This window comes from Globicephala melas, chromosome 6 (genome assembly GCF_963455315.2).
Source record: "Globicephala melas chromosome 6, mGloMel1.2, whole genome shotgun sequence".
Classification (NCBI taxonomy): Eukaryota; Metazoa; Chordata; class Mammalia; order Artiodactyla; family Delphinidae; genus Globicephala; species Globicephala melas.
In genome coordinates this window covers 48809004-48835762 of record NC_083319.1, presented here as the reverse complement: position 1 = coordinate 48835762, position 26759 = coordinate 48809004, and the positions used below count along the sequence as shown (strand labels likewise).

General features: G+C 39.9%; 1 protein-coding gene and 1 pseudogene across 7 annotated transcripts in view; one reads left to right on the top strand and one right to left on the bottom strand.

The window, feature by feature from the left end:
- TRPM3 (transient receptor potential cation channel subfamily M member 3) overlaps positions 1-26759 on the bottom strand; it is a 523188-nt gene that overhangs the window by 202108 nt on the left and 294321 nt on the right. For 4 of the 7 annotated variants that reach the window (XM_060300848.2, XM_060300849.1, XM_060300853.1 and 1 more), the window contains exon 7: positions 16277-16351. The exons of the other annotated variants lie outside the window; for them this stretch is intronic. In XM_060300848.2, coding sequence (XP_060156831.1) covers positions 16277-16351 — 75 coding nt within the window. The remainder of the gene's footprint in view (positions 1-16276; positions 16352-26759) is intronic. 7 annotated transcript variants of the gene reach the window in all.
- On the top strand, positions 17718-18145 carry LOC115863824 (transcription and mRNA export factor ENY2 pseudogene; annotated as a pseudogene).

Sequence of the window (26759 nt, the reverse complement as noted above, 5' to 3'; positions counted from 1 at the left end):
TTCAGTAGACTTTTCTGGAAGCACTTCTTCATGCAACACCACGACCATCTCTGCCCTATACTCTGGAAGCCTGGACCTGTCCCACTCAGATGATGACTCTTTTCTTTAGATCATGGGCTGCCTGGCTGGAACTAGGCTGAACCTGTCCTGTCCTGATCTCTGACTCTGATTCCCAGTTCCATGACTGCCTCTACCTTCATTTGTCTGCTGCTTCCTGTTGACCCCTACTTTCTAACTCAGCATGGGTCACTCTAGTCTATTGTACCGCCTTGCTACTGTAAACTCTGACAGCATGTCTAGACATTGTACTACTAACATGGTAGCTGGAACTATGCACATCCTAGAAAGGCATAAATACATCTTGATATGACTTGATAAACCAACAATATATTTTAGAATTCTACACAGTGTCTAATACACAGAGTTGGCACACAATTCATAGCACTGTTTTGAGTAATGAGTTATTTGTCAAGTATTTAGAACAGAGTCTGGCACTTACTGAGAACTATATGATTAAACAAATATAAAGATTCTTATATATATTTATTAGGTTTGTAAAAGGTTTCTATTTTAACTGTATAAATGATTCATGACGACAAATGCATTTTATGGATTTAAACCAAAAGTATGCTCTGACAAATAAATAATTTGATACACACTTTTCCAAAGTTTGAATATTCTCTCATGCAGACCAGTAATATGCTTAGGAAGGCAAATTCCTTTATCTCCTATCCAAAACACTAAAACTTTCTGCTTTGGGGTAGGTGATCTTTTTGTCACTCCCCAGATGTCTTCTACCAAGGGGCCTCTCCTCAGTGCTTCAATGAGCTTAAGTCTCTTGAATTCTGTGGGTTGGACAAAGATGTAAATGCCAAATAACAAAACTCATAAGTTGACTCCAAGTATATTACATGCTAGTAAACAAACTTAGCTTTTGACTTAATCAATGGAAAACAGTTATTCCCTCATGGCCAGACAGCTCTGATTAAAATGTTCTGCTATTAACGTCCATATGTTTCTAGGACATCCAAGCAACAATCCACGTGAATCGTTTCAAAAGAAAGGGAACGGCCAATGGCATGGGCTGTAAGGCAAGTATTACTCTCATAAAAGGAAAGAGCCAGCGTTTTTTTCTTTGGGGCCATTGTTTGCAGGCTGAATGTTTTAATGTAATTGATCTAAGTCTACAAGAAAACTCGCCCAAACAAAGCTACAGTCTTCTTAGTTTCTGCTCTGTTCAAAACCCACATTAAAAGGCATCCTTGCCTTCTCAAATGTAAGGTAATCAAAGTGATTCTAACTCATTTTACTTTATAATTCCTTGCCCACACTCCCCTATAAATGTGCCAGGATCTAGGTCCACAGCTCGTACAAGATCCTTTGGCTTCTTGGCAAAATTAGTAAGCAGCAGAGCAGCCAGGGGAATTATGATTTGGAAAGACCTAGCCCACAGTGCAGGGCACGGCTGGGTAGGAGAGGTAAATGGTAAGAGAGAGGGAAATGTTGCTGGTAATGGCAAAATTGTATATTAATTTGCCCTTCCAAAATAATTTTAAAAAAAATCTCTGCGTCATTTGAAGGAGACTGCAATTACTTCTCCCTGCACCAAATGTGAAAAATTCTATTCCCTCTTTAAGGCATGTTCTTTTTGACTTACTCTTTCTGGAGAACTTATATGCATCCTGCAGTTCCCAGGCTCAAAGTCTTCCTTAGGCCCCTCCCTTTCACCCCCACCAGGCAGAATTAACTATTCTCACTTCTGTGTTCTTTTTATTTTTTTTATTTTTTTTTATTTTTTAAAACATCTTTATTGGGTATGATTTCTTTACAATGGTGTGTTAGTATCTGCTTTATAACAAAGTAAATCAGCTATACATATATATATCCCCATATCTCCTCCCTCTTGTGTCTCCCTCCCTCCCTCCCTATCCCACCCCTCTAGGTGGTCATAAAGCACCGAGCTGATCTCCCTGCGCTATGTGGCTGCTTCCCACTAGCTATCAGTTTTACATTTGGTAGTGTATATATGTCCATGCCACTCTTTCACTTCGTCCCAGCTTATCCTTCCCCCTCCCCATGTCCTCAAGTCCATTCTCTATGTCTGTGGCTTTATTCCTTTCTTTCCCCTAGGTTCTTCAGAACCATTTTTTTTTTTAGATTCCATATATATGTGTGAGCATACAGTATTTGTTTTTCTCTTTCTGACTTACTTCACTCTGTATGACAGACTCTAGGTCCATCCGTCTCACTACAAATGATTCAATTTCGTTTCTTTTTATGGCTGCATAATATTCCATTGTATATATGTGCCACATCTTCTTTATCCACTCATCTGTTGATGGACACTTAGGTTGCTTCCACGTCCTAGCTATTGTAAATAGAGCTGCAATGAACATTGTGGTACATGACTCTTCTTGAATTATGGTTTTCTCAGGGTATATGCCCAGTAGTGGGATTGCTGAGTTGTATGGTAGTTCTATTCTTAGATTTTCAGGAACCTCCATACTGTTCTCCATAGTGGCTGTATCAATTTACATTCCCACCAGCAGTGCAAGAGGGTTCCCTTTTCTCCACACCTTCTCCAGCATTTATTGTTTGTAGACTTTTTGATGATGGCCATTCTGACTGGTGTGAGGTGATACTTCATTGTAGCTTTGATTTGCATTTCTCTAATGATCAGTGATGTTGAGAATCCTTTCATGTGTTTGTTGGCAATCTGTATATCTTCTTTGGAGAAATGTCTATTTAGGTCTTCTGCCCATTTTTGGATTGGATTGTTTGTTTTTTTGATATTGAGCTGCATGAGCTTCTTGTAAATTTTGGAGATTAATCCTTTGTCAGTTGCTTCATTTGCAAATATATTCTCCCATTCTGAGAGTTGTCTTTTTGTCTTGTTTATGGTTTCCTTTGCTGTGCAGAAGTTTTTCAGTTTCACTAAGTCCCATTTGTTTACTTTTGTTTTTATTTCCATTTCTCTAGGAGGTTGGTCAAAAAGGATCTTGCTGTGATTTATGTCATAGAGTGTTCTGCCTATGTTTTCCTCTAAGAGTTTTATAGTGTCTGGTCTTACATTTAGGTCTTTAATCCATTTTGAGTTTATTTTTGTGTATGGTGTTAAGGAGTGTTCTAATTTCATTCTTTTACATGTAGCTGTCCAGTTTTCCCAGCAACATTTATTTAAAAGGCTGTCTTTTCTCCATTGTATATTCTTGCCTCCTTTATCAAAAATAAGGTGACTATATGTGTGTGGGTTTATCTCTGGGCTTTCTATCCTGTTCCATTGATCTATATTTCTGTTTTTGTGCCAATACCATACTGTCTTGATTACTGTGGCTTTGTAGTATAGTCTGAAGTCTGGGAGCCTGATTCTTCCAGTGCCATTTTTCTTTCTCAAGAATACATTGGCGATTCAGGGTCTTTTGTGTTTCCATACAAATTGTGAAATTTTTTGTTCTAGTTCTGTGAAAAATGCCAGTGGTAGTTTGATAGGGATTGCATTGAATCTGTAGATTGCTTTGGGTAGTAGAGTCATTTTCACAATGTTGATTCTTCCAATCCAAGAACATGGTATATCTCTCCATCTATTTGTATCATCTTTAATTTCTTTCATCAGTGTCTTACAGTTTTCTGCATACAGGTCTTTTGTCTCCTTAGGTAGGTTTATCCCTAGGTATTTTATTCTTTTTGTTGCAATGGTAAATGGGAGTGTTTCCTTAATTTCTCTTTCAGATTTTTCATCATTAATGTATAGGAATGCAAGAGATTTCTGTGCATTAATTTTATATCCTGTTACTTTACCAAACTGATCAATTAGCTCTAGTAGTTCTCTGGTAGCATTTTTAGGATTCCCTATGTATAGTATCATGTCATCTGCAAACAGTGACAGCTTTACTTCTTCTTTCCAATTTGGATTCCTTTTATTTCTTTTTCTTCTCTGATTGCTGTGGCTAAAATTCCAAAACTATGTTGAATAATAGTGGTGAGAGTAGACAACCTTGTCCTGTTCCTGATCTTAGAGGAAATGGTTTCAGTTTTTCACCATTGAGAATGATGCTGTCTATGTGTTTGTCATATATGGCCTTTATTATGTTGACGTAAGTTCCCTTTATGCCTACTTTCTGGAGGGTTTTTATCATAAATGGATGTTGAATTTTGTCAAAAGCTTTCTCTACATCTATTGAGATGATCATATGGTTTTTCTCCTTCAGTTTGTTAATATGGTTTATCACATTGATTGATTTGCATATATTGAAGAATCCTTGCATTCCTGAGATAAACCCCACTTGATCATGGTGTATGATCCTTTTAATGTGCTGTTGGATTCTGTTTGCTAGTATTTTGTTGAGGATTTTTCCATCTATGTTCATTAGTGATATTGGCCTATAGTTTTCTTTCTTTGTGACATCTTTGGTTTTGGTATCAGGGTGATGGTGGCCTTGTAAAATGAGTTAGGTAGTGTTCCTCCCTCTGCTTTATTTTGGAAGAATTTGAGAAGGATAGATGTTAGCTCTTCCCTAAATGTTTGATAGAATTCACCTGTGAAGCCATCTGGTCCTGGGCTTTTGTTTGTTGGAAGATTTTTAATCACAGTCTCAATTTCAGTGCTTGTGATTGGTCTGTTTATATTTTCTATTTCTTCCTGGTTCAGTCCTGGAAGGTTGTGCTTTTCTAAGAATTTGTCTATTTCTTCCAGGTTGTCCATTTTATTGGAATATGATTGCTTGTAGTAGTCTCTCATGATCCTTTGTATTTCTGCAGTGTCAGTTGTTATTTCTCCTTTTTCATTTCTAATTCTATTGATTTGAGTTTTCTCCCTTTTTTTCTTGATGAGTCTGGCTAAAGGTGTATCAATTTTGTTTGTCTTCTCAAAGAACCAGCTTTTAGTTTTATTGATCTTTGTTACTGTTTCCTTCATTTCTTTTTCATTTATTTCTGACTTCTGTGTTCTTATAGCATTTACTTTTCTTAAAAGCCCATGCCAATGAATATACTTTATAAATTTGTCAATCAACTACTATGATATCAAGGAAAAAACTCTCATAGTACCGTACATATCTCTTGAAGTTTTCTCTCATTAATTTACATGTTTGGACATCTCTTTTCTCTGTAGGTAGGTTTATCTTTGTATCCCCAGCATATCATAGAGTGTTCTACATGTAGTTCACTAAAATCTGGGGTACAGAAGGAAGGCAGGATACTGAATCACCTCAAGTATATCCTGATTGCTCATAGGTTATATGACAATGTAATTATTTCTACAGAAATTTTCAAATGTTTTATGACATAAGCAATTTTCCCTTAATCAACTGACCTGAGATCCAGGGCACTTAGATCTGATTTAAATTCTCCTGAAATCAGGAATGATGCCAAATGCCCAGTTTCTGTGCTCACTGGTTTTCCTGTGGACTACTGAGATTGCTTCCTAACTGATTTCTCTGCCTCTACAACAATCATCACATAACTGCTAGTTATCATCTGTAAATACAGTCTTCTCTGTAACAATATTTAGTGGGTTCCCATTGCTTATAGATAAAAGCCCAAATAATTTTGCATGACAGACAAGGCTCCCCATGTTCTGGACCCAACCTTTATTCACAGCCTCATCCCTCTCTCCAGAACTTTCTGTTCATTCTGATTCTAGTCTCATCCAGACTATCTTCCTTATCCTCCATCTAGGACTATTTTTAAATTTCCCTTTAGCCATCCTAATTTTCAGAGAGGGGTATCTTTCCCTACTCTTGGTTTCATGAGGAGGAATTTTTCCTAAGCAGATCCTTGGGTTTTCTATGCTTTTACTCCTTGGTAGATTTGAGAATAATAACTGGATTTGCCCACTCAGTCTCGCTCTTCTTTCTCTTGGCATCTTCCTGCCTGCAGGAAGCCTGACATCTCCCAAATCCTCCAGGGCCCTGTCCCTGCGGGTGTATGTGGTGGGATGGGGAATGAGGCTTACTGTGGAATTCTGCCTAATTCTGGGGAGTCAATAATCCCACTTGGTCAACAGTCTAAAAGCCATGTCTGCTAACTTGTCCCCCAACTAAAAATGATATTCTGAGTTCCATCAACTACTTCTTTTATTTCTCAAAGTGTTTAGAACTTGGATGAGGAAAAGAGGTGCTATTTATTGTAGCCCCTCAGAAACCCTAACTCAATCTGCAAAGTCCAGTTCAAATGTTACTAATTCCTGAGGCCCTTCCTAACTCCCTCAGGCAGTATTAATTATTCATTCCTTTGTAGTCCCATTATTTATTTATTTTTCTACATATCCTTTGGCAGTTTTTAAATTCTGCCTTGCTTTAATGAAAGTTTCATCCACTACATTGTAAACCCTTTGGGACAGAAACACCCACACCCCTCTTAGACAACATTCTGGTTTCCATAGTGCCTCATACTTAGAAGGTAGTTCAAATAAATGCTTGTGAAGTAAAATTAAAGGTACAATGCCTAGGGTCTATACCTTGGGACTAGCACAGCTGAAATGACATGAATAGATGGGTTGTTATAAGGGGACTAAGTATCATACCTCAATACTACTGATGCAAACTGCTCAAAGTGGAGATGACAGCCATTTAAGTGGTCCCTGGTATCCTTTTACAGGCCTTCACTACTGGCTTAGTGGTGGTCAGAGACCAAGAAAAGAACACGCTGAGTGACCTGGGTGGGTGCTCACACATTGCCTTGTCCATCTGGATTAAGTCTGCAAGAGTCCAGATTCTTAGGAACTTGAATAGCCAATTACAGTTCAGCTGTCTTGTACTTTTAAATTGAAGCCTTATTATTTCTCAGAATTGGACCCAGCTGCAGTGACAACGTGTCCTGGACACTGGGGAGAAAGACGCGAACAAAGGTTTACACCCTTCCCCTTGCTGGAAGGATGTCTGTGAAAGCTATTATTTCCTCCAGTTGAAATAAATAGGGAACTATATGACTGAAGTAGAAACCTAATTCTGTTCTCTCTGAGGTGATGGATGCGTTTTAGCAGCTAACTTGCTGTAGGCCAGGAGTGACCTTCATTCATCACAAAGGTTATTAAAGTTATTAAAATAACTGACTGCCATTATCATGTATGAGACAAAGGAAGGGTACTGACTATTTGGGAGCTGGTAATGGTATGTAATCCAATTTCTGACCAGCGGTTGGGAAAAGCGATACATTTTTATTTGATTATCTGGCATCTTTTCCAAAAGATAATGTGTCCAATCTGATCAAATTTTCACTGTTACTAAATCCTCAGTGAGAAATATGGTGACAATGTCATGGGAAACCTTCTTTCCTCTGGTGTCAAGTTTCCATGTGGAGGGCTCCATTAATGTGACACATCTAGCCCCTTGTCCTTCTCTTGTCTCTATATATAGAATTGAGTAACCTGGTTGGTGGTGACTAATGTCCATGTTTCTTGATTGGATAGGATGAGTCTACTAAAAGTCTCTCAGTGAGGAGGATTTAGCATCCTTTTTCATTTTCCTCTATGGACCAGTGCCAGTCAGTAATATTAGTAAAACTGTTTCTGTAGACCCAAATTTCTCCTCTGGTTGGCTGTCTGAGGGCTGAGGTAAGCAGGCAAACCCATTTGGCCCTCACAATAAGTCATTATCTTCAACTACTTCATCATTAATAAAAGTGATATTTTGATCTCCATCTGCCTAACTCCAGTGTTCAACTCTTGGTCAATTTGAATCTTGTCCTGTCAAGAGTGAGTTATAATTTACTCGACTTCCTCAAGCTCCAACACCATGAATTACAGTGCAGTCACTTCTGTTTCTGGCATTCATTTTGCAGCAGCATCTAACAAACTTGAACCTCTGGTTCAAGTTTGTGAACGTGATCTTATTTTTTAGACGCAAATATGGCCTCTTCTGAAAGACAGTTTTTTCTTAATGTCTTTACAGCTCCTTAAAAGGAAACAACAATTGCCACAGATTTAAAAAAAGCTTATTAAAAATGGAACTCAAACAAGGGGGCTTATGAATTTCTGGGTCGCAGTGAATGATTTCATGTAGTGAAATCCACTCAGCCAACTGACTGAAGACAGTTTCTTATTCCTGTAGGGGAAGTAGCGGCTACGAAGCACCCACCAGGTGCTGGGCACTCAGCCCGGCGAGTTGTATATGCTCACTTAATCTGCTCACCAACCCTATGATAGAGATATTATCATCCCCATTTTACAGTTAAGTAAATTGAGGCACTGAGAGTAAATCACGTCTGAACAGGGTTTCAGAGACCTATTAGGAAATTCAGAGCCTGCACTCTGCACTCCACTGGCTTGTCTCTCACTAGGGTGACCAGGTGATTTATTATACAAAAACCAGGACATTCTTGCAAGTGAAGAGGTCATCATTAATAATTACTCTGGGATGACAAGGATCACTATAAACCAGAATTATTTAGTTTTGGAAAAATCTGTACATATGATCACTCTAGGGTCTCAAACTCGTTTCTAGCAGATTTTTAAAAATAGACGCCAATTCTGGATATTTAGAAAGGGGCCTGAGTTTGTTCACTGTTCCTTTGTTCACCTATTCCTGGCTTAAAAAGGCTAAGACTCACTTGTTGCCCCTCTCTGATTCTTGAGATCCAGTTTCTAGCTCCATCTAAATAAATCACAGCTGTTTGTTATCAGAGATATTTCTTCTTCCAGCCACACAGAGGCATGAAGCTCCAGGGAAGGATTAGATCATTAAGCAAAGGAAAATAGCAACAATACAACAGCACCTGCATAAATTCTGTAGGGGGAAAAGATCAATTTAAAGTTTTTCTCATAAAGTTCTAGCATATCCTTGATGGAGTTGGATATAAATGCCTTCTACTTCTCTCTTATAAATAAATGTCTCATTACATTCTATCACTTAAGCACACTGGAGTGTCATGATGAAGAATCAGAGACAGTCAAGGCCCAGGGGCATGGGGGTGGTTAACCTCATTACCCTGCTCTGTTGAGTTGGTGTGAAACAGCCACTTGAGTTATTCCTACTGCTGCCACCAAGAGTCATTTGACATCAATACTCAGTGCTAATACTATCATTCTCGTAAATGGGTTATCCTAATGTTACACAGAAGAGCGTGGCACTCTAAGGACTGCTCTTAAAATCCTGATTCTAATGTGCAAAGAACTAGTTTGTGCATTGAAAATTATCACAAGAAGAGGTGTGTGGAAATGCCCATTTCCAGTTCTCAGCTCTTCTTACCAGTGTGTGCTCTAGTGGGATGGCTCTCAAGCCTAGCATCCTCCAGAATCACCTGGAGGATCAGCTAAAATACACACTGCTGGGCCCCACCCTCAGAGCTTCTGATCAGTAGGTCTAGAATGGGACTTGAGAATGTGCATTTCTAACAAGTTCCCGGATGATGCTATTGTTGCTGGTCCACGGACCACACTCTGAGAACCAACACCCTAGCATAAAACTGTAGGGAGTGGAGACTTTGCACCTGTGAAAAGAAGTGAAATCTAAGATGTGCCCCCTGGAATAAATTAAGATGAAAGCCCATGGAGTAGGACTGAAATGTCCCTGTTATACTTCTAATAGTCTATTGAAGTCTGACTAGGAGTCAGCAAACATTTTCTGTAAGAGGCCAGACAGTAAATATCTTCAGCTTTGCAGGCTAGATGATCTCTGCTGCAAGTTCTCAACTCTGCCACTGTAGCATGAAAGCAGCCAGAGACGGTGCATGAAAGATGGAGCGTGGACACGACTATATTCCAATAAAGCTTTATTTACAAAGACGAATAATGCACTGGATTTGGCCCACAGGCCATAATTTGCCAACCTTTGAGTCTAACTAATGTGATAAATATGATTCATATATTGCAACATCTGTTAGTATGTTGAGCCCAAGTATGCCTATGATCAATGAGAAACCAACCAAGCTGGAAACCTGTGTCAGCCAAGCACTGACACCTGTTTTAGCTGCATGTGATTGGTTGACTATTGCCCGCACCGGAAGATATGCACTCTTCTTGCAATTCAACACCTACAACCGTTTAAAAACCAATGGCCCACCACTTCATCCTAATTCAACAGGGGTTTCACTGCACTGCTGGAAATTACGTATATTTAATTTACTCTCTACTTGGTACTTTGCCTAAAAGTCAATAATATCTTCCTGTGTAGCGGGATCATTGATTATCAGTTAATTCATATTTCATTTTAAATTTGTTTTTTCTTCTCCTTATTTCCAAAAGGCCCACTGGGCTGTCTTTTCTCACAGGAGGTTTACGCTGGTGGCCTGAAGATAAGCTCTCATGATGGTTTTTGTTAAAGAACTAAGCTCGCTGATGCTCTGAAGAGGAGGAGGAGAAAGACAAGTGTATTTGATGGGGAGAGGTGGAAGCGGATGAGATGGGGAGGAAATTATCCAACTCCTGGGACAGGCAGAAAAGACTCGCAACGTCCCTGATGGTCAGTTCCCGGGTCTCTCCTTACTTGTCCTGTCAACAGCATCTGACACAGTTGGCCACTCCTTCCTCTTGGAAATATGTTCTTTGCTTGGCTTCCAGAGAGCATTCTCCTCTGGTTTCCCTCTCACTTCACTAGCTGCTCCTTCTTTATCTCCTTTGCTGGTCTCTCCTCTGATAGAAGGACTGTCTCGAAGCTCAGTTCTTGGTTCTCTCCTGTCCTGTCCTCTCCTCACACACTACCTTGGTGATCTCATCCACTCACATGGTTTCATATACTGTCGACACACAGACAACTTCCACGTTTATAATTCGAGGCCAAATATCTCCACCGAACTTCAGTCTCACATAACCGTGCCCCTCTCGACGTCTCCACGCGTGCTCTGAGGCCTCTCAAATCTGACATGTCCAAAGCTAAGCTCCTGACATTGTCCCATCCCTGCCATCCCCATCCCCACAGTCTTCTCCAGACTGGAAAATGGAAACTCCATTCTTCTACTGATCAGCCTCCAAAATCTGGAACCATACCCCATATCCAATTTGATGGTAAATCTTGCCTGGTCTACCTTCATATCATGGTTCAAATTTGATTACTTCTCACCTCAACTGCTACCACCCCTAGTCTAGTTACCATCAGCTTTTGCCTGGATTAGTGCCATTTTCTCTTGACTGGCAACTCTGTTTTCATTCCTGTTCCCAATCTGGATGACTCTCAACTCCGCAGGCACAGTGAGTCTATTGAAACATACAAGACCACTCATTCCTTTGCTCAGAACTCCACAAGCTCCCACCTCCCACAGAGTGAAGGTGAAAGTCAGAGGCCTTACAGTCCTGCCTGGCCCTGGCCCTTGTTTCCTCTCTGGCCTCCTCCGCACTCCTCTCCTACTCTTCCGTCCTCGTGGTCACACAGGCCTCCTGATGCTCCTCAAACAACCTGCCCACATTCCCACCTCAGCGCCTTTTTAATGTTGTTTCCTCTGCTGGAAATGGTCTCCTCCAAAACATCACACAACTTGCTCCCTCATTTCCTCCAAGTCTTTACTCAGATGTCCCCTCTTCAGGGAGTCCTCCCCCTACTCTACTGAAAATTGCAGCCCCTTCCCTGCACTTGCCTTTCTGCCTTCTTTGCTTTTTCTCTCTCCCCAGCACTTATCACTATGCAATACACTATGTATTTTACTTGTTTGTTCTCTGTCTCCTTCCACTCAAATGTAAGCTCCTTAAGGGTGGGATTAGCACAGCCATCTGGTCTGAGGGGGCTGCTGTGAAGTGCCTTTGGGGTGCTGAGTCGGGGCTGCAGAGCCCTGGCCACGGGGATGCCAGCTGCGGTGAAGATACCGCTGGCTTTACTCGGCCAGGCAGCACCAGAGCCTTCCACCCTGGAGGGACCAAGCAGGCTTGGGCAGTTGTTTTTATCAGTGGTCACCTTGGCTGAGGGAGGTTAAAAGGCTCTTATTCAGTTTTCCAGGTACATCATAAGCATGAGAGAGGCGGGTAGGGAGAGAGAGAGGACAGTGGGGTGGGGAGAGAAGAGAGGAGAGGAAAGAGGGAGAGAGGTGGGAGGAGAGGAGAGGAAGGGGGGGGAGAGAGAAAGAGAGAGAGAGGAAGAGAGGGGGGAGGGAGGGAGCGAAGGAGGGAGGAGGGGAGGGGAGAGAAGGGGAGAGGACGAGGGGAGAAGAGAGAGGAATATGAGGAGAGAGGAGAGGAAGAGGGAGAGAAGAAGAATGACAGAGACAGGGAGGGAGAGGGAAGGAGGGAGGGGGAGGAAGGGAGAAAGAGAGAGAGAGAGAGAGGGAGAGGGTGGGAGACACCTAATAGATAAAGATTGAATTTACCAAAACTATATGGAAAGGGGGCTTGGAATTGGATTTATTTGAATTAAGGAAAATTGTTACTATGTGACATTTCCTACATACCTAAGTTTATGAACAATAATTCATACTCATAACAACGGTTCTTATTACTTGAATAATGGAAATAAATAAATCAATGGAACAAAACAAACCCTGCTCCACTCAAACCAAGAAAACAGGATAGAAAAATGGAAATACAGGGTGTAATGAACTCTCCACTTCTCCCCAAACTCCACCATGATTTCATAATAAATTCTAATGTTAACCAGAGTCAATATGCACTTCCTGTGTTCTCCCTTTGGGTGGACGAAATGCTGCTAATGAGGAAGGGTTCAGCTCAGATCTTGCTGATGACCAGGAAAGCTGACTCTTCAATCCTCAGCCCTCTGTTTTAGCAAAGGTGCACCTGTTTTTCCACCCTGCCTCATTCTACCAGAAATTGCCCACAGAACCCCATGTGGACCCAGAGACGTCAAGGCTCATTAGCCAACAAGAACTGTTGATTCCTCTGCCTGGGATTTAGGACTTGAGTGTTTGCCTGCAGGGTTGCAGGCACGTGGGACTCTGTGAGGCTTGTGAAATCTGGCCTCCTTGCAGAACAGGGACAGCCTGTTCAGTAAGGGTAAGAGTGCTTGTTGCTTCAGTGATGGATGCCAAAAAAAAAAAAAAAAAAAAAAAGCTGCATGCTTATTTGGCCAGTATTAGGGCATAACATCTCTATTTTCCTCCTATTTCTCAGGGCTTAATGATCTTAAGCTGAGGGTTCAAGTTAAAAGATATTTATTCTGTTAAAACTTATGACAACTTTATTACTGACATTCTGGGAGCACTACTTCTAGTCATTTTCCTAGCCTATATGAAATATAGGCTTACTTCCACTAGTTTAAATGGCTTGAAATGATCCAAACAGTATTTTCAAAGGATGGGCAAATTATTTTAAATCCTGGGAAGCGGCTTTGAAGGGCCCTATGACAATTGCCCTGGCCTGACCCATCTCCAGTGAATTAAAATCTCAGTCTGCTTTTTTAAAAGACCCCTAGAGAATGAGATACCTTATCGTCTCCAAATATATCCTACTGTAAAATTGTTGATTATGGCAGAAAAGCACTCAGTCAGCACAAGTTTTCCCATCTATTTTATGTTTGTCTAACTTTCTAAAGTTAGCTATGCATTTCTACTGAATGGTTGATCCTAATGTAGACTGAAAAGCAGCCATGGGCACTTATCACTTTAGATAAGTGCAGAAAAATCAATACTTATTTCTTTTTCTGTGTAAATGGAAATAATGAAGCCATGATGGCATTGGCTGCTACAAAAATGTATATCCTAGACTCTCTAAATCCACAAGATAGAAATGATTTGACAACAAGCACAAGTCAACAGAAATGCAGTCAAATTTCCAGAATAAACCTTTTTATGCCCATGACAGTTGGAAGTATGCATGATGGTCTTTACCTGTACACGTTCCTATTTATTTATCCTCCCTAAATCTATGTATTATTGTTTTATTATGTGTCCCCTTCCATATAGCTTTTAGTTTCTAAACTCTTCTATTACATTTTTACATCAGGCTGGAAACGAGAGTTAAAAATAAGGCCAGAAAACCAAGTATTGATGTTTACAATAAAAATTTATTGAGCACCTACCTACCTGCATGTGTCAGGCACTGTGCTAGATTTGCAGGATGACAAAAGTGAGTATGACTCAGGCTCTGCTCACATGGAGCTCACAATCTACAGGTGGTGAGGGAGGAGGTGCAGGCAGACAACCGCTCTACCAAAGAGGCAATGCTACAACACAGGTTTATACAGAGTGCTGTGGAAACGAGGGTTATGTGGTGAATAACTGAGCCTAAGAGGATCACGTGTGTGTGTGTGTGTGTGTGTGTGTGTGTGTATGGTTTCTGGTAGTATTTCAGAAAAAAGAAGATTTTCAAGCTAGACTTAAGAGTGTAGGTTTTTGCCAATAAGTAGAGTTGGGAGAGGTTGGAATTTCAGCAAATGTCAAAATGGGACAAAAACACATCGAACAGGGCATGTCCTTTAAGAGAAACTGCAAGTAGCTTGGAATGGGTGGGACATAAGGTCCACAGGCATTAGGAAGGAGAGGAAAGCTAGAAAAACAACAAATGAGAAGATATGGAAGGTCTTCCAGTTAGTGAAACAAGGAAGAGACTGAGTCCCACCAAGAAAGTTGCCACCAGAAGGACCTATTAGTTCTGACCAGCAACTGAGACCAAAATGCCAGTCAAACATTTGCAACCCAAATCTTTCTAATCTGAAAGGAGATCTCAGCATTCTTCCCTACGTGTAAAAGAACCTAAGTCTTATCAGAATGGTGGACAGTTACCTGTTTCAGACTCATTTGTTTACAGGAACTGTCCCAGTCCCTGAACAGAGAGTTCCAATGTGGAATGGGGTTCCTTCCTAAAAAAGAGAGAGCTCCTAGCTTGAATTGGAAAATAAGTCAGATAAACAAGACAGGCAAATACCAAGAAACAGGTTTCATTAAATTTGTTCTACTCCTTCAATATTATTCTTTTGACTCTGTTATTTTCTTGATTGACAAGGTGACTTTTCATTAACAAGCGTGGCAAACAGTTCAGTGTCACAGCCAACTTCTGTCAAGCCACTTTATAAAATGAAGAGAGGGCAGATGTTTAAACTGTAACTGTCTTCTTCACACAACCTATCTTTTGAAGGGAAAATTCTTTAAAAGGCAGAAAAACTTCAAACAACACATTCAGTTGAGAGCATCTGGAAAATGGCAAGTTATCACAGTCCAAAGTTAACTGATCATGAATTTGGTATTTGTATTTTGGATGGTCTTCTACTTGATTGGTTGATTCTACCAGTAGTAAAAAGTCTGAATGATTAGGCTGAACATGTTACAGCATCCAAGGAAGACAATGAGATGTTCCTGATATGCATGTAACCTGCCCAGAGGAAGTTTAACATCCTTTTCAGGTCACTTGATTTGAATCCAGGGCTGTCAGTCTCTGAGAATATAAATTCACTGTTTCTTACTTCCAGGGCTTCCTGGATGAAGCTCTGCTATGACCTTTAACTTACAGAGTTGTTATTTATCTCATGGAACAGTTATGAGCTCAATGATGGAAAACTTCATGTCAGGGTTACCCCAATGCATTGGATGATGGTGCAATGATCAAAAAGATGCCAGTGATGACAATTGAACGTCCCTTTGCCTTCCCAGCCTCCTTCATATATTCTCAGGCATAGGATGACAAAGGGAAGTCCACGAGTCACATGAAGAAAGACTGTAGCCATGGGCACACGATCAGGAGCTCCTCTGTCTTCACCCCTACCGCCCATGCCACCACCCTGTCCTACTTCCTCCTCCTCTTGTTCCTGTGAATTCCTCTACCATCTTGCCATTAACCACTGTCCTCCACCCAAAGTTCTGCTGACGATTATTCCCAGCTGAACCAATACTCAACCCGTGTCTGACACAGAGTTTGTGTTCAAATAGTTGTTGAAAGAAATAATGACCCCCAAACCCTCCAAGGTAACAAAATTTTAGCGGAGTGTCTTTTTGAATGAAATAATGCTTCCTTATGTGGGGTGAAAAGAGCAAGGGTTTTGGAATCTTATCAGCCTAGGTTTGTACCTGTCTGTACCACTACCACTAACTGGATATAAAACAAGGGCTTAACTACTCTGAGATGCTATTTCATCTACTATAAAGAAGGAAGATAATAATTCCTACTTTGAAGGGTTTTTGTGACTATTGAAAGAGACAGTATATATGAAAATGCTAGCACAGTGCCTGGAATATACTTGGACCTCAATAAACGCTCATTTCTCTCTTCTCTGTCTTATGTTGTATTATTAAGATGAAAAATAATAGGGAGTAATTAATCTCTGGTGTAGTTGGATGTCTTAGAAGAGATAAACAGCAGTCACAGGGAGGGACAGTGTTAGGAATTTGTAAAGGAAATCATTATTTCTATGGTTAATTTTCTTGGTTGGGGTTTAAGAGGAAATTCATGTTGTCCATTAATTATACTTACCAATTGGGTCTAATTGGCAACTACCCCAAAATGAATAAAACAAGCGGGAATCAAGAGAGAAAAACGGCAGGCATCCTGTCAAAAAATAAAATCTTTGAAATTTCTACAACCCAATGGTTGGATTCACATTTTATTAAAGCAGACCAATCTCCCAATTTATAAATTTACACATGTGATGGCAACCCAACTGCATATTCAGACCTACGCAAAGCATCGAACAGCACTCTGTACCAGCTATGCCTTGTCTCACTGCTCCCCCAGATGAACGGGTCCTTAAAATCAACATTCCCTTTGCTGGAGGACATAGCCTTCATTATTCTGTTTCAGCCTAGATAACTGTTGTAGTGGTTAAAGGGTTAAATGAATTAATCCATGTTAAGTGCTTGTAACAATGCTTGGCACTTAGTAAATCCTCAAGAAATGTTTGTTTTTGTTATACTAATTATAACAATAATTATGTCTTCCAAGGCTGAATAAGTACTGGATTCCTCCCTCCCTCCCTTTAAAAACATTTTTTTTTCTGATTTCTAGAGATACATGTCTTATTCTCAGGTAATTAGCTACTTCTGACCTAAAAGAAGTACTTTTTCAGAGGCTAATGTACTTAACTTTTCTTTTTAAAAGGGAATTGAAACCATTGCCAATGTGTCACTCAACATAGCTCATGTTATTTACTGAAGAGATCCCCACATTTCCCTCTCTTCTCTCATGGGCCAAGAAAATGACTAATTAGATAGATAGATAGATAGAACCATATATATCTATATCTATCTGTCACATATTATCTCTATCATATACCTCTTTCTATCTGTCTATCTATCTATGTATCTACCTACCTACCTACCTTTCTATCTATCTATCTTCCAAAAAAAAGTCGTCAAAGACATTTCATTATAACAGGTTTCCTACCAATTCTGGCTATTCTATCCCAAACTGGGAGAGAAATTTAATGGTAAGTAATGTCTCTGGAGTTGTTAACTTACTAACAAGCTAGTTTTAGGCTAGATGACTCAGGCGGGATCTCATTTCAAATCTAGGCCTCAGGAGAATCTGCCTCTGCCCCTTTTTGCTCCTTCCCTAAAACAGCATTTCCAGAGGGGCCCAGATCCTTGAGTTAGGTTCGAGCCCTAGTGTCCTAGAATCAAGCCAGACTTCTAGAGCAGCCACAGCTTGGGGTGGTAGTTGTTGGTTGTTGGTTGGGCAGGGGATAGCTGGCTGGTGAGAGGCATAGTAGGGTCTCACCCCACTTTTCATAAAACATCACTTGGTAATTTCCTCAGTGCCCATAACTTGGCAGGGCTGCCTCTTCATAAGAATGTACTCATTGGGGAAAACACAAAGCAATATCACTTGAAGCACAAAATATAAGGGTTGGTTCTTCTGGATTATCAATAGTTTACAAAATAACAAGCCAAGGAGGGTCTAGGTCCTGGCGGCCGAAGAGTGTGGTAGGTAATGGTCGTCAGCGCAAGGGTCATTTCATCACTGGGAAGGGACAGCCCTTGCCCGCGGTGATGGTGGCTAGCAAGATGAACAAAGATGCGCAGATGAGAGAAGCAATTAACCAAAAGTTGATAGAAACTGGAGAAAGAGAATGCCTCAAAGAGTGGCTGAGAGCTAAATTAACTGAATGTGGCTGGAAGGATCAGTTGAAGGCACACTGTAAAGAGGTAATTAAAGAAAAAGGACTAGAACACATTACTGTTGATGACTCGGTGGCTGAAATCACACCAAAAGGCAGAGCCCTGGTACCTGACAGTGTAAAGAAGGAGCTCCTACAAAGAATAAGAACATTCCTTGCTCAGCATGCCAGCCTTTAAGATTGAATTAGATTGTGTTGTTTTGTGGTTTTATTTCTGAAAGTAAAACTTGCCAGACTTCCCTGGTGGCACAGTGGTTGGGAATCTGCCTGCCAACGCAGGGGACACGGGTTCGATCCCTGGTCAGGGAAGATCCTGTATGCCGCGGAGCAGCTAGGCCCATGCGCCATAACTGCTGAGCCTGTGTGCCTAGAGCCCGTGAGAAGCCCGCGCATCACAATGAAGTGTAGCCCCCACTTGCCACAACTAGAGAAAGCCTGCACGCAGCAAGGAAGACCCAACGCAGCGGGGGCGGGGTGGGGGGGAACTTGCCATAAATTAGGAATCGATTTCCCAAAATAAAATCCTTTTTTTGTATGATGGTATACAGTTTTCAGTAATGATGCATACAATTGTATTGATTTTTTCCCTAAATGTGTTATTTTAATAAATATCTCATGAATTAAAAAAAAAAGTAACAAGCCAAGAGTAACTACTGTACATTTTCCAGAAAGTTACTAATTAGCACCTTCCTGAGAACATAAATTCAGTTTGGGAGCACACACCTCCCCAGGCCACTCCACTACTTTGTGCAACAATTAGACAGCTTGTTAAATATTACGAGCAAACCCTCAAAGAGCTGATGACACAAACCCTCCTGGAAATTTACCACAAAAGCACTGGTTTAAGGAACCAAGCACAAAATTGGCTTAGCTGTGTCTTTCCTGCAGACTGAACAGCACACTGGTATTTTTAGTTTCTTTCTTTCCCCCCACAGTTACCAAGTCCTAATGAACAAAAGTTAAATGACATTTTAGTGCAGATCAACCAGATTTTTGCCGATTTGTTGCACAGCTAAAAATGGAAATGTCTGAACATCCAGTGTCTGTTGATTGTGATTCCAATTCTCTTGATACTTCCTTGCTTACCCTTCAAGATGCAGTGGAGAAATGGTCTCAAGGGGAAAAACTGGAGAAGAAAGGGCTAAGGATTTTGCATCAAATACGTTGATATCCTAAGTGCCCTGCTTTTATTCCTTGCTCAGGTGCCTGGAGAACCTTTTCTTATTTGAGTTCCCCTGGTGCTTTGTTAAACAGAATAAGAGAAGTACCTCCCAAACTAAGGTAATGACAATGCTGAGCAAAGAGCAGCAGTTAGGAGTTTGGAGTCGTGAGTTCAGGTAAAAGCTGTGCCAGTTAATTCACTGTATGAATTTAGGTAGGACACTTGATTGACCTTTTCCAAGTGGGCTTTCCTATCTGGAAAATGAAGGCAATGAACTAGGTGAAATATATATATATATATATATATATATATATATATATATATAATACCAATGATAATATATAGTTATGGATATATAGAATCCCATGAGTATGAATAGCTCTGCTTCTGCCCCATCTATATATCTATATCTATGTATACACAATAATGTTCCATTTATCATATTACACTATATTCTACCTTTACATCATTCTATTAAGGAGGGTCAATAAAAGGGAAACAATGAAACATCTATATCTTATCCTTATGATTTTGATGATCGCGTTTCCTAAAGAAACAAACTAAGCCTAGTTCGCATATAGACCTTATTTATATTTGCAGCTGAAATTTTGCTTATGAAGATAGGAAAAACAATTTAATGAAAGTAAAATAAATGTAATTAGACCACATGCTATGCACTACCTTTCTAAATGTTGAAAGCTTTCACCCGCATGGCTTGCAATCCATTGCCCACATTCCATCTGTCAAAATCTTCCTGAGAATACCTTGACTACACCGCCCCCATGAACATTCCATCCAGAAATGCTTTCTGTCTGAATTCCTGTTGTATTTCGTATCATTCAAGGGCATTTGACACTTGTTGCTGTTTAATGCAGCCCTTTGCATACTGAGAGCCCGTGGAGCACAACAGTTGAGGCATGGACGCAGGCAGACTTCTTGGGTCTGCCACTTTTTAGCAGTCTGACCTTGGGGGCTATTACTTGACCTCCTTTGTGCCTCAGTTTTCTTTCTGGCCAATGGGAATAATAATGGTACTCACTTCATAGGGTCGTTGTAAGGATTGAATCAGTTATTCCTTGTAAAGTTTTAGAATAGCACTCAATAGCTAGTTATTGCTAACTTATTTGTAAAACTCTAAGTTCTTCAAGTGCACAATTATGTCTTATTTATCTTGCCACCTCTATAGTGCTTTATATATTGTAGGCACACAAGCAAATACTGGTGGAGTAACAGAAGAACTATCAAGGGGAAAATAACAGAGGGAGCGATCACTACTTATTTTAGATGACAGATATTTTGAGTTCTCGTTCTTGCCATATTTTGAAAAGCTGACGAACTTCTGACATGTATTTTGGCTCCATACAGAGCATCTAAAGAGTACAATGGAGTCAAGAATATAGTGGGAGCCATTTTTTCCAGTGTGAGCATCACAGACAATACTCAACATGAAATGGCTGTTGAATGAGCTGTGTGTGAGCCTACTCCATCACGGGGAGTAGGATCCAGGGAGAGGGGAGCTGGACTTTGGGGTGCCCAAGAGCCTAATAAAAGGAAAATGAACAATTTAGCTCTACTGAATTGTGCTCATGGTAGAGGTATAGAAGTAGGGCATTTTCAGGAGCCCCATTATACTAGGCTACCTGGTTATGGCTAAGGATTGGGAATAAATTTAGGCTATTTTGTCATGTACCAACTCCAAACAGGGAAGATAATTTTGGCTCTGATTCCAGCCACTATCAAATATAAGATTCAAACCTGTTATGTTGTCTTATTGTTTTATACACATCCTTTATATGATTTGAGAATATTATTCTCCATGGCATGTCTTTGACCAGCCTCTTCCATTAGGTCTCCTGACTTGACTCTTTCCTTTTGTCTTAGATGAAGCAAAGAATTGCCAGCAGACTCAGTGAGCAAGAGAAATCAAGGTGTGTCAAACACAGCTGTGTTGGCTCCTTACCCACAGGTCAAGAATGATAAACATACACTTGTGGGAAGAAAGTACTGAACATGGATAGGCTGACTACTTCCAAAAAGTTTTCTTCCTTCATCCATCCTTCCTCCTCTCTCCCTCTCTCCATCCCTCCTTTTCTCTCTCCCTCCCTCCTTCCCTTCCTTCCTTCCTTTTATAAAAGCTATATTTGGTCATTGTTAAAAAACAACACTGAGAGGTTTTTAAAAGGTATTTAGTGGAAAATGTCAGTTCTCATCTTACTTCCCTTACCTCAAAAGTCTCATTCTCTAGAAGCTATAATTGTTCATCTGTGTCCTTTAAGATATTTTGTAAGCATATATACACACACACACACATAATTTTAAAAAACATAAATGTGATCATAAACGCACAGTTCTACTGTTGTACAATAGGCTTTAACTTAAGAAAAGGACATAAAAACTACCATTGGGTATCTTTCAATAGGAGCCCAAACAGAGCTATTGCATTATTTATAATAACTTCACAGTCTTTCACTGTATGTCTACAGTGAAAGACATACACTGCATGTCTATAAGACATACAGTGTATGTCTATAATTTAATTGGTCACTTATTGGTGAATCTTTGAATTATTTCCATTTTTATTACCATAAACCATATGGCAATAAATATGCATAAAATAAATCCCTAGAAGTAAAATTACAGGGCCAAAAGGTATGTGCATTTAAAATTTAATAGGGGTAGCCAAATTATCTTCCAGATAAGGTTGCCCATATTTGCACACCCTCCAGTACAGATTTCCATACACACTTATTGACACCAGATATTTTTAAATTCTGTTTTTTGTCAATTTGATAGGTTAAAAAAATTTCATTGTTGTCTTAGCTTTCATTTCTTTAATTTTTTTTTTTTTTTTTTTTTTTGCGGTATGCGGGCCTCTCACTGTTGTGGCCTCTCCCGTTGCGGAGCACAGGCTCCAGACGCGCAGGCTCAGTGGCCATGGCTCACGGGCCCAGCCGCTCCGCGGCATGTGGGATCTTCCCGGACCGGGGCACAAACCCGTGTCCCCTGCGTTGGCAGGCGGACTCTCAACCACCGCGCCACCAGGAAAGCCCCATTTCTTTAATTTTGAGTGAAGTTGAGCATTTGTATTTTCTTCCCCAAGATTTTCCTGTTGATATACTTTGCCCATTTTCTTACAGGATTCTCCTTTAGAATTTGTAGATGCCCTTTGCTTATTATGTAAATAAGCTCTTTGTCATGGTTGCAAATATTTTCTTTGCTTTCCCAATTGTTCTTTGAATTTATTTATACTATTTTCTAATGGGGTTTCTAAACATTGAATCTATTTTCTACAGAAACTTAGTTTGTCTGAATGGAAAAGTCACAATACCTCTGAGTTTGGTACTATAAAAAGATGAGGGAAAAAGATATAGGCAAGACAGAAACAAGGCCAAGAAACTGTTCTATTCAAAGAATACCCAGAGAGGAAAGGCAAGGTTTATTTTTAAAGTGCCGGCCTGTGGTTTCATTAAATCTGTACGGCAATAGATCCTCGTAGGCTTTATTCACTTAAGATAGAAAAGAAACCCCAACTGCTTTTAGCTCTATCTTTTTGGTTTTACTGAGGAACACAAGCTAAAATCAAAAGAAAAACTAACTAGGGTTGGATCAGTAATACACATGTATCTCAGTCTCTAAAACAAGGTGACCCAGCTCACCATTTGTTAAGAGAAGTTCTACTAATTAACCTTTTTATAACTGTCAGTGTCAGGAAATACTCTTAATTATATATTTATAGGCATTCAGAAGGTTTCAAGAGCCTTTCAGCTGTATCTTGCCAAATTATTACTTATCACTTAGGGGTTATAAAATGTAGGAATGTCAAACTGGATAACTGGTATAAAACAGCTTTAAATCCCTCACAAATGCATCTGCTTTCCAGGTCTCCTCAAACGTTTCCTCAACAGAGTTGGAGGATGCGCTGCTGCTTTTTTACTCCCTAAGATGGGTTTCTCGTCCTTTTTCCCCAACTGGGCCAAGGCCCAGTTACAACCTTTCCCCCTCAGGAAGGATTTGAGAGGCGAGCAATCTCCATTCTCCTGCCTGTTACCAAGAGTACAGTCCTGTGTAGGTCACATGAGAATTATTTCCTAGGATTTATCTTTGAAAAATTAATATTAAGTACAATGTCACAGAAACACGGAACTGAATCTCTTCTATTTATTTTTAATATTTAGGCATTTAAAGGTTACAAATGATGTGCAAGAAAATATGTGGCTATGGATCCATTATGGAATGTGTACAAATTATGCATAGTAGAGCCTGTGCAATTACTTTGAGGCTAGGAGGATCTGTTTGAGTTAACCTAAAAAGTTAACTAAACCAGGATGGTCTAAAGTAATGTATATAATTTTAGACAGCTAGTCTCAATCCCATTTCAAGGGGAAATTACAATTTCCAGAACCAGTGGAAGACTCTTCAGCTACATATCACTAAGAAACACACACGTGAAGAGTGAAAGGGCATGATATGAAGCATATGCTACAGGAGTCATTTATGGACAAAGCTACTCAATGAACACACTAGAACATGTAGGTGTACCTTATTTATGAATGGCAGGTATGTTTTACCTCATGTGCCAACTCCAGCCAATTCTTAATAACCATCTGTAATGCTATGCTGGAAAGGTGTGGCAAAAAGTGCTGGCTGTACCCTAATATCTATTTTCCTCCTTCATAGTGATAGAATTTTAGCTGTATGCCCAGGATAAAGACTACATTTTTGAATCCCCCTTTTGCTAGGTGTAAATATGTGACCAAATATTGGCACATAGGATGTAAGCCAAAATCCTGTATACGACTTTCTCATTGTGCCTTTAAGGGAACAGGTCATGACTTTTTCCTGATTCCTTCTGAGCAGAATGTAGATGTGACAGTGAGTTCCCGCAGACCATGAAAACAGGGATGTGCAGAGCAAAAGAAAGAAGAAATCTGAGTCCTCAACATTGTGAGGCTACCACAAAAGGCCTGGACTCATGTTCAGAATAACACATGCATAAGGAATAAACTCCTGTCTCATTGAGGCATCCATTGTTTTGAGTCACTGTTACAGCAGCAGAACCTGTGTCTTAATGAATGCAAAATGGTCCTGAGCTGTAACAAGGCTCAGTGGGAAAAGTGTCCCGCTAGGTCTGCAATGTCAATAGTGGGCAAGGGACCTGATGGTTCCATGCCAACTCTAACCTCTTACTCTATGGCTATCCAACTTACTCCAAAATGGAAAACTTTCCAAGGAAACTCTGATGTGACTCATACCTTAGACTTTCCCTTTGTCATATGCCTCCCTCTCTGTGCTATTGTTGACACTCAGGCTTCGTCTCTCTGTATTTGGTATAAATACAAAGAAATGAGACTTACTTAACAGTCATAATAAGAATAAAAATAAATAATTTATGTAGTATTTATGATACAAATTATTTATTTATATATAAATGACTACAATCCTTTAAAATAGCCTCCCAGGAAGCTACCTGCTTATTTCAATAATGCTGCTGTTGCTAAAATATTTTTGGAATTTTTTGGAAATTGTAAATTCACACATTTCTTATAATAATATGACTGGGTCAAAATCACTAAAATATGTTTCATGCCAAATCAGCAACTCTTTATTGAGCACTTACTATGCATGACATTAACTGTAGTTTTGGTGTCAGAGAGGTTGGTAAATAGTAAGGATTTAATAGTAAGGATGTCAGTAGTATTCTTTAGATAATCTATGTCAAATTTCCAGGGTAAGTTGGCTTCATAATTTAACAAGAGAAAAATACTAATACGTATAAGGGGTCTATTACAGTCCAGGGAAATGAGAGACATATACTAGAAATGAAATGTGAATTTTTAAAAAGCACTGCTTTATGGCATTTTACAACATGAATTTATTCACTCACTCAAGATTTATATTACTGCCCTGCTCCCTTATTTCCAACATAATTCTCAGTAATATATAGATTAAAAATTAGAGGTCTCTTTGTATTCAGTTTCAAACGCTTTATTCTCCTAGAACCTTGGTTTATTAAAATATTCCCTTGGCAATGAATTCTAGTTAGTAGGCTCTCCAGGGGCCTGCAGGTAAAGCAACCACATTTCTGGGCTTCTGTTTCTACCCCCAAATCAGCTAATAACGGTGGACTGTAGGATTTCTCTGAACATCAAGGACTCTGACAGTAGAGCCCCCAGCATTGAGCACATTTCTGGAGTCACTGAGCCTGAAACATACAAAGCAGTGGTGCTAAGAGCAGGTGCTGCCGAAATGGAAATTCTGATTTACTTCTTGAGTCAGTTCTGCCTGTTAAGCAGGTCAGTGTGTCTCTTCAAATGAAAAACAGCTTCCTTACAGCCATTATGGCAGAAAGGTCAATTCAAGTCCATTTACAGTTTTCAAATAAGCTGAGAGCTCTAACACAGATGATGACTTTGGTCCTCACCCAGAAGAGAACTGATTCAGAGCAAATGAAGTTGGATATAAGGGAGAACTTCCCAACAGCAAGGGATGTTAGGATCTGAAGGACATGTCAGGGCTGACATCCAGCCTATGATGTGGATTGAGGACACTAAAGTCTTCATAGGTTGTTCAATATTTTAAATCTCACTGCTGGCTCATGATTGCTGCTTTTTCTACGTCTTTAGACTAGGACAGAGTATCTTGGAAGTGTGTGGCCCTGCCACATCAGGTGTGGGCTATTGGAAAGATTTGGGGAAAAAAAAAAAGAAAAACAAAACTCAAGGAAACATACAGGGTAGTGTTTCCTAAGGGATGGATTGGCATTTGGTCCAGGCAATTCTGCATATGAAACCGTCCTGCACAAGGTAGAATATTAACATTCCCTCCTCCTCTGTGTGTCATTTGGGAGCACCAGAAATTGTATCAACCAAACCCCTCTGATATTTTAAAATACCTCCTACGGGACGCAGTGTCACCTTAGTTGAAAACTACCACAGCCATGTTTAAGAATTATCACCAAAAAATGGTGGTAATGGAACAAGGATACAGTCATGAGTATTTTTTCTGATTATGGAAATTTCACTGAAACAAAATGCTGTAAATTGATGAGTGTCACATCACAAAGATGATCTTTTTAAAATAAAATGTCCTGGAACCCATGAGACTTCACTCTATGGATTAGTCTGTTCATGGGACTCCTATACCAAACAACTCAGTGGAAATCAGAAACATCTGCTCCCATCATAAAGCATAACTTATCAGGGATGACATTCGGTGCTACTGGGTGACATTATTATCGTTATTATTTTTTGTTAGTTTGTGTGAGTAAGCACACAGTCATATATAAATTGGTATATTGGCTTAGGGACTGCATAACAAAACATCTGTTCTTTTTTCCCAGAGAATTCTAAATAGCAATATCCTCAAATACCAAATTTGATTGTTTCATGAATTCTGTGATCATTTCCGCTACTTGTTTGCTTAGAACTGCCAAGCAGATTTTAATCTACTGCTTTAGAGAAAGTATTCTTTGTGGCTTCATTAGATGAGGCTATGCTCAAATGTCAGTTGTTACTCTGGGGCAAAGAAAATGCAGAGCATCAAATTCTCTTTCAAGAAAACCCTGACAGTGGCAAAAGCAATGGTTACAAAAATCTAAACCTACTCAGACATCCCCATTCATTAGTACTGCAGAATGGGTGTATCTATAATGACTACCATGGGGACAGAGTCTCTTAGAC